Here is an 11,891-nt window from a genome sequence, read left to right as displayed (position 1 = left end):
TTTTTGAGAACAGGTTGGACAAACACCTGTCAAGGATGGTCAAGGTTTACTTGGTCCTGCCTTAGTGCAGGGGAGCTGGATCTGATGACTTTCTGAGGTGCCTTCCAGCCCAGAAGTAGATTTTTCTGCATGATTTCCTTAGGGCTCCTTTCAGCTTCTCATTTCTCAAGCCATAGACAATGGGGTTCAACATCGGTGTCACAACAGTGTAGAGCAGGGAGAGCAGCTTGTTGCTTTCCACATAAGAGCTGGACTTGGGCTGCAGGTAAACAACACTCCCTGTGCCGAGGAAGAGGGTCACCATGATAAGGTGAGAGGAGCAGGTGGAGAAGGCTTTGTGCTTCCCTTCAGTCGAGGGCATCTTCAGGATGGTGGAGATGATCTGACTGTAGGATACCAGGATCAGGAATGAGGGGACTATGGCCAGTAGAACAATGAGGATGAACAATTCAGTCTCACTCCTGTAGGTATCTGCACAGGCCAGCTTCAGCACAGGAGGGATATCGCAGAAGAAATGGTCAATTTCATTTGGCCCGCAGTAGGGTAAAGTAAACACAGAAGAGACATGCCCTGAGGACACCAGGGAACCTGCAGCCCAGGACACAGCTACCATCTGCAGGCAAAGGCTTCTGCTCATAATAAGCGTGTAGCGCAGGGGGCAGCAAATGGCAATGCATCGGTCATATGCCATGGCTAGAAGAAGGAAACACTCAGATATACTGAAGGAATGGAAGAAATACACCTGTGCAGCACAGCCCAGAATGGAAATGGCTTTGCTCCCCACCAGTAGGTTGAACAGCATCCTTGGAATGGTGACCGAAGCATAGCAGATCTCCAGGAAGGAGAGGTTTCTCAGGAAGAAATACATGGGGGTGTGAAGGGCAGCATCCACCAGCGTGATGAAAATAATTAGGCTGTTACCCAGCAGGATCACCATGTAAGCAGCACCCACCCCTACAAAAAGCCAGCCCTGCAGCACGTCAGGAACATGAGAAAACCCGAGCAGAATGAACTCCATTACAGAGGTCTGATTTTTGACTGACATGGAATTTCTTGTGCCTGGCTTTCCTCTCACATACATGAAGGCCTAGAAGGATTCAAATTCATTGGTAAATATTGGTAAATGTTAATTTCACCAGACACACATAAATCAACAAAAACATATTTCCATTGATAATAACTGAAATTTACAGATAGTCAGACAAAGAAAAATGTTGCTTGAGAACTTATTAGAGTTTGACTGAAGGATATTTACCTTATATATTTTGGCATGTGATGTTGATAATTTGTGTTTTAACAGTTATCATGCTTTAAATTGTTTGAATCTCAACATCAACTGTAATTAAATAATTATTGTCTGATCCCTATCTCCCTAATTTCCCACAACTGTAAAAATTTCAATTGAAAAAAATTATTACAAATAAACCTTGATATTATCTGTTGAAATTATAAAAAAATAAAAATCAAATCCTGCCACTACGTTGGGATTTGAACTTGCTGAAGTGAAAGCAGAGTCAGGCTCATTATTTATCAGTTGTATTCCATCAGTGCCCACAATTTGCTAGATACCTTCCACAAGACATTTTATGAGTTTCAAGATAAGGTCATATTTTGGGTCTGAATGATTCTTAGGGATCTACTGTTCAAACATCCACATCTAAAAGGGAAATGAGAAGAGAAAAGACAAGTAAAGGGGACAAAGCACGACATAGAGTAACATGCAGGAAAATATTCACGACGGCTGCAAAAGAGCACATCTCCTGGATTCTGCATTCTTCTGCCGTGTTCCCTAGATACTGGACCCAATTTCCTTCTTATTACCCAGGTGTAAATGCAGAATAATGCCTTTAAAGTAAACCATCTTGATCCACGTCTCAGGATTCACACTAGCATAACTTCCTGGACCTCACTGAATTCAGAAGGGAAATAAGGTTCAAATATTTAACAGTGAGGGTAATTAAGCATTGGAACAAATTACTGAGGGATGTGGTGGATTCTCCCACGCAAAATCTTTAAATCAAGACTAGACGCCTTTCTAAAATATATGTTCTAGCTAAGCCAGAATTTGTGGACTCAGTACAGGGTGAAATTTAGGGCTCGTTGAAACATTTGGAATGGCACTGTGGAGAATGCGGGTTTTTTTCTAATACTTTTAATGAACAATATGTGTGATGGAGTTTTCCCACCCATGTATTGCTATCCACTGTGCATGAAATGAAGGGGTCAATTTCTCCTAGGAGAGAAGGGAATAAGGCATGGCTGAGTGTCAGGTATGACATCTGGATTGGGGCTGTTTACATTAACAAGTACTGAATGGAATGGATACCTATGCCTGGAGTCTCCTGGAGAGACAATAGAAGACCCAATAGCCAGACATTAATGCTTAAGCCAAGGGGGGTTGAACTTGTGAACACAACAGAAGCAGCAACTGGCAACAAAGACACTGCAGGTGTCATTTGGCTGTATTAAGAACTCTCAGAGACAGAGAAAGACAACGAGACAGAGGCTAAAAATGGACTCAAGAAATGTCTGGAAAGCTAGCCAAAGGATTCTGCTGCTCTGGACCTTGACTTAAACTTTACTTTACCAGTTTCTCAAGTGCAGTATTCCATTTGACTAATAAATACCACCTAGACTTGAAAAGTCTGTCTGGTGTCACTGCAGATACTTCCTAGGTGCACTGCCCCTCTAAAGTCTCAAACCAGGAGTCTGAACTAAGTTGGACTTGCTATTGAGAGCACACAGGGAGAAATGGGAGTGGTAAAGCTAGCTGACCCAGTCTCAGAGTCATGAGAGCTCACTCTAGTAAAAAGTAAAGTCTTGGGACTGGTCAAAAGTAGAGGGACTTCAAGAGAGACTATTTAAAAGCTGGGGCATAACACACAGCCTCTAAATCACTGACAGAAATATTTTCCCATTTGAAAATAAGGTTTCACCAAAATCTAAAATCTCCAGGGGAAAAAATCTATTTCTGCAGAATTTTCCAAGAAAGAAAGAAAAAGAAAACATTTTATTTTGGTTCACAATGTCAAAATGTTTCATTTCAGAATCTTGTCATTCTGCAAACACTATTTGGCATATCAAATTTTTGTCCTGAATCAGGATGAAAACAAATGCTGAACTATTGGAATTTCCTATAGGATGGAAATTACATTTTTCATCAGCTCTATTGAAATTCACTGGCCTGTGCTGTACAGGAGGTTGAAGTAGATGATCACAATGGTCCCTTTTGACCTGAAAGTCTATGAATCCATGAATTTACTCTGGATTTATTCCTGAGTAACCAAGTGCAGACTTTGGCTCCATTGGCCAACTATTTTATGGCTCTGATTTCTTTTCAATTGATTAAAAAAAGCTCAGATTTTCCTCTCTGCTATATTAGAGTGAAATCAATCTGACTTAAGGCGTATGATACTACTCAGCCCTAGACCTTGTCTATGCTAGAAAAATTATGTCAGCATGACTAGGTTGCCCAGGTGTTTGAAAAATCCACATCTCTGAGTGGGGCAGTTAAGCTCCAGAGGGCCCAGGTTTGATCCCACCAGTCGACGATCGGGGTCTGTTGGTGTTATACATGGGATCTGTGTAAAGATGGTCCATTTTTTTCATCTAAACTTTTTGGGTTTTGTTTTGTTTACAGAAAATAGATTTTCTTCCAAAATAATACATTTAAATAAAAACTTCTGTTAAAAAAATCAGGTTTGCATACATATATTTTTTTTATTTAAAACCAAAACTTTTAATGGATTTTCTGAAGAGTATAAATGTTTGACTTTTTATGACATTTTTTTTAATTGCAAACTGAATATTCTTTCATGAGATTTTTTTTTAAAAAAGCTGTTGACTACAGAAAGATGGATTTTAAAGGATTATAAGTGATATCAAACAGATCAAAGCAGATTACCTAGAAATAAACAAAACTGCAATCTCAGTATTATACAGTATTATACAAACTGGATCGGATTTGAGTCAAGCTGTGCCTCACCCATTTAGATAGTACAAGCAGGTTTTAGCTTCCTTACTCAGGCATGGCTTTCTTCTCTCCTGCCTGGGACCCCCTTCCACAGTTCAATCTTTGTGCTTCCAGTGTTTCCAGGTGTTTTTTGTAGGAGAGTGAGGCCTCTCTTTTATAGCTTCTTCCACGTGGAGGAAACTCCTTTGTTTCATGCCAAGTCCCCCTGCAACACAGTCTGTGGAAAACCACAGATACCAAGATGGAGTTCAGTATCATGTGGTCTAGTTACATACCCTTGCATGATTCACTGAGTCATGGCAGGGGCCATTACCCATTGCTTACATGCTCCCTCTGGGAGGCTTTGTATACAAATCCTGAGATAGTCCTTGTGAGTGTGTATTCCCCTTGATGGGGCCTTTAACACTATTTAGCTTCCCCACTGTTGGAACTGAAAGGCTAGTTGTGGGTGTTCCCAACTCACAACATATTTCAGTGACACACACACACAGTAAAACTTCATATACAATGATAGCACATACATTCCAACAGGATATTAATGTTCAATAGATCAAGACTTTTAGAATGATACCTCACAAGGAAGACTTTGTACAAAACATAATAATTACATCACTGTGATAAATATAGGGTGCTTTGGAGTGCAGAGTGTCACACCATCATTAACTAAAGTATTTACCTTTGCATCTGTCAAGGCTGTATCTCCACTTTGAACTTTAGGGTACAAAGTCTATAATATTATTACACAGGAGAGCTGTTACCTTTCCCTTTATAGTTATGACACGCCCCACAAATCACAGATAGTGTTGGACGTCTGGTTCCACACTGGCTGTGATTTCTTCCTGGAGCTCTAGGAGAAAACAGAGTTAATAAGACACATGTACCTTTAGACATACTACTGATTATATAAAAACGAACAATATGTTCCAGTCCAAGAACAATTTTTAACCAGTTGACTCTGGGAAACTTTCCCGGGAGAGTGCAAAGCTTGTGCACAGCTCCTTGATCTGCAGTCACTGCAGACGTACAAGGGTCGTGGAGAGGTTCACCTCTTCCACGCCACCATTCCTTTTTCCTTCGTAGTAGACACCTTCAGGCCACTCCGCGTCATCTGTTTCCTGGGCTGTAAACTGGCAAATGTTTAATTCTCTGGAATAAAAGGGCTTAAGAGAATTAACATGGTATACCTTAGGCTTTATGTTGGAGGTGGGGGAGGCTATGAGATAGTTAACAGCTCCTAGGCGCTCCTGGACCGTGAATGGTCCTTCCCACGACGCTTCCATTTTGTGGGCCTGGAGCGCCTTTAAGACCATGACTTGGTCTCCTACTTTGAAGGACCGTTCTCTGGAATGTTTATCATACCAGGCCTTTTGTTCTTCCTGAGCATCCTTTAGGTTTTCTTTAGCAAGGGCTAAAGAGTGTCGGAGGGTGCTTTGTAGGTTGCTTACAAAGTCTATAATATTAGTTCCTGGAGAAGGCGTAAACCCCTCCCATTGCTGCTTCACCAACTGTAATGGCCCCTTAACCTCGCGGCCATACACAAGTTCAAATGGTGAAAACCCTAAACTGGGATGTGGTACAGCCCTGTAGGCAAAAAGCAACTGCTGCAACACTAGGTCCCAATCATTGGAGTGTTCATTTACGAATTTATGTATCATGGCCCCCAAAGTTCCATTAAACCTCTACACCAGACCATTGGTTTGATGGTGATGAGTGGTGGCAACCAAGTGATTCACCCCATGAGCTTCCCACAGGTTTTTCATGGTCCCTGCCAGGAAATTAGTTCCCGAATCTGTAAGGATGTCGGAGGGCCACCCTACCCTGGCAAAAATGTCACCAAGTGGTTATTTAATAAAGCAAAAATGTCTGCTAATGCCTGGCACACACTTTTAGCCCTGGTGTTGCTTAAGGGTACAGCTTCCGGCCATCGGGTAGCAAAATCCATGAAAGTCAGTACGTACTGCTTTCCTCTGGGTGTCTTCTTTGGGAAAGGACCCAGAATATCCACAGCTACTCGCTGAAATGAGACCTCAATTATGGGTAGTGGCTGGAGAGGGGCTTTAACCTGGTATTGGGGCTTTCCCACTCGTTGGCACACCTCACAAGACCGGACATAATTAGCAACGTCCTTGCCCATTCCCTCCCAGTGGAAGGACTTCCCCAACCGGTCTTTGGTTCTGTTCACCCCAGAATGGCCACTGGGATGATCATGGGCTAAGCTCAAGAGCTTTACCCGATACTTAGTGGGAACTACCAACTGTCTTTATACAAGGAGACTCTTTCTGGTGGGCACCAGGAAGACTGGCATCCTCAAAAGTCCTTGTTCTACAACAAACCGGGATCAGTTAGAAGAGCTCAGAGGCGGTGGGGTGCTCCATGCCACTACCCAAGCTTTCTGAAGGCTGTCATCTGCTTCCTGCTCGGCCTGGAACTGTTCCCTTGATGCTGGAGACATCAGTTCCTCCTTGCACTGTGGACTGGGGATTGGCCCCTCTGGAAGCGATGCAGGTGCTGGGGCTGTTTCCATTGACTGTGAACCGCTGTCCGCTGGTGCACTATGTGGTATTTCAGGCTCTGGCTGAGCCTCTTGGGTAGGGTTATCTGCTGCTTCCATCAGGTCAGGCTCGCTGATGCCCTCTGGCGTCGGAGTTGTAGATGGGTTTGCAAGCGCTGGACTCAGTGCTGGCAATGGTTCTAGTGCTGGCTGCGTTGCCAGTTCCAGTTCTGGGACTGGCTTTGGCTGGGTCTCTGGGATTGGATCCACTACGGCTGTTGCAGTCATTGGCAGGGGATCCAGTTCCACCACCTTTGTCTGCGTCTCTGGTAACACAGACGGGGCCCTGGTGGATGGCTCAAGAACAGGGATGGGGGTGAAAGCTTGCTTAGCCTGGCTGCGGGTGACTATTCCCACCCTCTTGGCTAGCTTCACATGGTTGGCCAAGTCTTCCCCCAGCAGCATGGGAATGGGATAATTGTCATAGACTGCAAAACTCCACATTCCTGACCAGCCCTTGTACTGGACATGCAACTTGGCTGTAGGCAAGGTTACCAACTGTGACACAAAGGGTTGAATTGTCACTGGATCCTCCGGGTTGATGAGTTTGGGGTCCACCAGGGATTGGTGGATAGTTGACACTTGTGCCCCAGTGTCCCTCCAAGCAATAACCTTTTTTCCGCCCACTCTCAAGGTTTCCCTTTGCTCCGAGGGTATGAGAGAGGCATCTGGGTCTGGGGATCTTTGGTGTGATTGTGGTGTAATGAACTGTAATCGGTTGGGGTTCTTTGGGCAGTGAGCCTTTATATGTCCCAGTTCATTACATTTAAAACATCGCCCTGCTAAGGTATCACCGGGGCGATGTTGGTTGGTGGAGACTGGTGTGGTGGGGTGAGAAGGTGTCTGGGGTTTCCCTTGAGATGTGGGTGGGGCCCTGGGTTGTCCCCGGTGGTAAGGTTTGTTTCAGCTTGCCCCTTCTGGTATTCGCTCCAACTGCTACTAGTTTTTTTCTTTTCTGTCACCTCCACCCATTTGGCTCCAATCTCCCCCGCCTCGGTTACAGTTTTGGGCTTCCTATCTAGAATGTACCTTTCTATTTCCTCAGGAACACCCTCTAAAAACTACTCCATTTTTACTAGGGAAACCAGATCTTCCAGAGATTTAACATTTGTTCCTGATATCCAGGCATCACAATTTTTGTCAATGTGACATGCCGGGTAAATGCCACGTCTGGTTTCCACCTTAGGGCTCTGAACCACCGACGGGCATGCTCGGGTGTTAGCCCCATTCTTAGTCTGGCCTTGTTTTTAAAAAGTTCATAACTGTTCATGTGTTAGGCATTTCAGCTGCCACCTCAGCTAAGGGTCCACTGAGCTGCGGCCTCAGCTCTACCATGTACTGGTTTGGAGTGATGCTGTATCCAAGGCAGGCCCTTTCAAAATTTTCTAAGAAGGCCTCAGTATCATCGCCTGCCTTGTAGGTGGGGAATTTTCTGGGATGGGAAGTGGTACCTGGAGAGGAGTTGCTAGGATGGGCTGGTGCATCCTGCCTAGCCCTTGCTACTTCCAGTTCATGCTTCCTTTCTTTTTCTCTCTCCTCCATCTCTTTTTCTCTCGCCTCCTCTTTGGCTTTTTCCAGCTCCATAGTTCTCTTTTGGGCCTCCTCTTTGGCTTTCTCCAGCTCCATATTTCTCTTGTGGGCCTCCTCTTTGGCTTTCTCTTCTCTTTCTTTTAGCTCCATCTCTCTCTTGTGGGCCTCCTCTTTGGCCTTCTCTTCTCTTTCTCTCAGCTCCATAGCTCTCTTGTGGGCCTCCTCTTTGGCTTTTTCTTCTTTTGTAGTCATTTTCCTGTTTTTTTGTGCTGGGTCACACCCCTCTGCAGTTGACTGAAACTAGGATGCACTTAGCTCAGGCTGCTGCTGAGTTAACAGAGACTTTCTAACTAGCTACTCCTGAGGATGTAAAAAGAAAAAAAAAACAATTCAGCTTGTAAATTCCTTTTACCAGTTTGCTCAATGATTGAACCCTTCTCTTAACAAAGGCCCTTGTTAAAAAAACTTAACACTTCTGTCTTCAGCAAGAAGAGATAAGATATGCATCTACCTTCAGCTCTGCTTTCCAAGCAACTAGAAGGAAAAAAAAATCTTACTGGCTTTTGGGTTTAAAATGATCCCACTGCTCTGCCACCATGTCAAGGCTGTATCCCCACTTTGAACTTTAGGGTACAAGTGTGGGGGCCTGCATGAGGACTTCTAAGCTTAACTACCAGCTTAGATCTGGTCCGCTGCCACCATTCCCTTCCCTGGGAAGCTTTGAGAAACCTTTCACCAATTCCCTTGTGAATACAGATCCAAACCCCTTGGATCTTAAAACAAGGAGAAATTGACCCTTCCCCCCTCCTTACTTCCACCAACTCCTGGTGAATACAGATCCAAACCCCTTGGATCTTAAAACAAGGAGAAATTGACCCTTCCCCCCTCCTTCCTTTCACCAACTCCTGGTGAATACAGATCCAACATCCTTGGATCTAAAAACAAGGAAAAATCAATCAGGTTCTTAAAAAGAAGGCTTTTCATTAAAGGAAAAGGTTAAAATCATCTCTGTAAAGTCAGGATGGAAAATAACTTTACAGGGTAATCAAACTTAAAGAGCTCAGAGGACCCCCCTCTAGACCAGGTTCAAAGTATAGCAAACAAAGATAAACACTCTAGTAAAAGGTACATTTACAAGTTGAGAAAACAAAGTAAAACTAAGACGCCTTGCCTGGCTTTTTACTTACAAGTTTGAAATATGAGAGACTTGTTCAGAAAAATTGGGAGAACCTGGATTGATGTCTGGTCCCTCTCAGTCCCAAGAGTGAACAACCCCTCAAAAAAAGAGCACAAACAAAAGCCTTCCCCCCCTCAAGATTTGAAAGTATCTTGTCCCCTTATTGGTCCTTTGGGTCAGGTGTCAGCCATGTTACCCGAGCTTCTTAACCCTTTACAGGTAAAAGGATTTTGGAGTCTCTGGCCAGGAGGGATTTTATAATACTGTACACAGGAGAGCTGTTACCCTTCCCTTTATAGTTATGACAGCATCTGTGTGGCGTGTTTGTGCTACAGACCCTGTCATTAATGGTGGGTCCACATACATATAGGCTAGGCATTCATAATATAGCATTAGGGTTGTCAACTTTGTAATATTTAAAAACCAGATGCTCCAGCAGGAATGCTTGAACCTCCTCCACCCCCCGAAGCATTGCCACTTCCCCACAGGCACTGTCCTTGCCCCACCCCTTCCCCAAGGTCCCATCCCCCGTTCGCTCCTTTTCCATCCTTTCCCGATTGCTCACTGCTCTTCCCCTTCCCCCCACCACCACGCTCCCCAGGTTGGGAGGGATTCGCCTGTGGAGCCGGGTCTGGGAGCTTCAGCCACCCAGTGCAGGTAGGAGGTGGCTCAGGCTGAGTAAGGGTTGGAATGGGTGATGACCAGGCACCTCCCTGCCTCCCCTGCCTGCAGTAACCAGACTTTGGGTGTCTGGTCAGTAGATCTGACTGGACACTATCAGGTCCCCTTAAAGTCCAGTCGAAAACCAGGCACCTGGCCACCCTAAGAAGTTTTCATACTGTAACTTCACAGTTTCACAAGTGCCACAAGTACTCCTGTTCTTCTTTTTACAGTTTCAACCAGAATTCATAAGTTATATAGACTGTGACAGACCCAGACCAGTGGGGTACAGGAGTCTGGTAGAGGGCAAATATACTGGTCACTGGATGAGTAGTTTTCTGTTCCCTGAGTGACCAGAGAAGGGGTTGCACTAGAGTAATCAGGAACCTGCTAGAACCAGTTAAGGCAGGCAGGCTAATTAGCTCCTTGCGCCTCTTGCTCCCAGCTCCTCACACTCAAACCACAAACTGAAGTGAGCTCCTTTTAAAACCCAGGTGCCCTGATTATCCTGCCTTAATTGATTCTAGCAGCTTCTTCTTAATTGGCTCCAAGTGTCCTGAGAGTGAGAGGGTGTGCTGCTGGAGGACTGAGGAGCACAAGCGTTATCAGACACCAGGAGGAAGGTCCTGTGGTGAGAATAAGGAAGATGTTTGGAGGAGGCCATGGGGAAATAGCCCAGGGAGTTGTAGCTGTCATGCAGCTGTTACAGGAGGCACTATAGACAGCTGCAGTCCACAGGGCCCTGGGCTGGAACCCGGAGTAGAGGGCGGGCCCGGGTTCCCCCCAAACCTCCCAATTGACCTGGACTGTGGGTTCTTCCAGAGGGGAAGGTCTCTGGGCTGTTCCCCAACCCACATGGTGAATCTCTGAGGCAAGAAAATCTGCCAATAAGCGCCGGACCCACCAAGATAGAAGAGGAACTTTGTCACAAGACATAGTGCCTTTTCATCACAGGGCTATCTTTAATTAGTTTGGCTTGGGCAAGCTGATGTGTGATGGTTGGGTAACAAAACAACATGAGTCAAAATCCATCTCTGAGTTAAACTCTCAGAAGTCAGTGGACTTTTCTTGTACACTGAAACAGAGCACTAGTTACATGCCATGAAGGGGATTTTCAAAGGAAGCTAAAAGTTGAATTTCTTAGATATTAGAAATTAATTCTGCATTACAGGAGAAATATCTTCTTGAATAACATTATCAATATTTATTAATGAGATTATTTATGGTTCCCATCAGCATTTCATATGTATGAATCAGTTTATCCTCAAAAAAACAGGTGAGGTTGGGAGTTGTTTTTATCCCCATTTTACAGGTTGGGAATTGAGGCACACCCACATTAGCGGCCAGATTTGGAAAGGTATTTAGGTGCTCAGTGGGATTTTCCAAAGAATCTAGGAGCCTAAAACTCATCCATTTCAATGGATATTAGGTACGTCTGAAAATCGCACCCAGTACTTAAATACCTTTAAAAATATGGCCCTAAGTGACTTTCCTAAGATCATAAGAAGTCCGTGGCAGAGACAGGAACAAACTCTAGAGCTACTGAATCCCCATCCACTGACTGAACCACAAATTTATTCTTTTCTCTCTAGATTACAGCTGGCTGAAACGTGGAATTTCTGGTTCTCAAGACATTTAGTTATTTCTAAATTTGTGTTTGCTTGGAATTGGGAGGAAAACAAATGGGGTTCCTGGCACATGATCAGACCACATGGCAAGGATGCCTTGCAGCTGCAGACTCTAGACCCCAGGAGGGCCCCCTGGCCTGGAGCAGACCACATTGCAGAGCTGCCCTGGAGCCGCACACCCTACAATACTAGGTTCCCTGACCCTGAGGCATATCACTGTGTTTCATCAGACAATTTCTGACTAGCTTAGGCTTCCTTTCTACGCCACCTGGAAGTATTCCACAGATCACTAATGCATGGATGCAGATTGAGACTTGTGGGTTGATGGCAAAATTGTCCTTGTGCATGTAACCCACTCCCACTCAGTGTGAT

The 11,891-nt window shown here is 44.7% G+C and overlaps 1 protein-coding gene across 1 annotated transcript; it reads right to left on the bottom strand.

The window, feature by feature from the left end:
• Nucleotides 1-61: 61 nt before the first annotated feature.
• On the bottom strand, nt 62-1,045 carry LOC128846799 (olfactory receptor 10A7-like). The gene has a single exon (XM_054046036.1). The coding sequence runs from the start codon at nt 1,043-1,045 to the stop codon at nt 62-64; it is 984 nt and encodes a 327-aa protein (XP_053902011.1).
• Nucleotides 1,046-11,891: the final 10,846 nt, after the last annotated feature.

This window comes from Malaclemys terrapin, chromosome 12 (genome assembly GCF_027887155.1).
Source record: "Malaclemys terrapin pileata isolate rMalTer1 chromosome 12, rMalTer1.hap1, whole genome shotgun sequence".
NCBI classification, from domain to species: Eukaryota; Metazoa; Chordata; order Testudines; family Emydidae; genus Malaclemys; species Malaclemys terrapin.
This window is presented reverse-complemented; position numbering and strand designations above follow the sequence as displayed.

Coding starts and splice junctions, on each gene's coding strand:
- LOC128846799 (XM_054046036.1), bottom strand. CDS start 1,045: ATGTCAGTCAAAAATCAGACCTCTGTAATGGAGTTCATTCTGCTCGGG.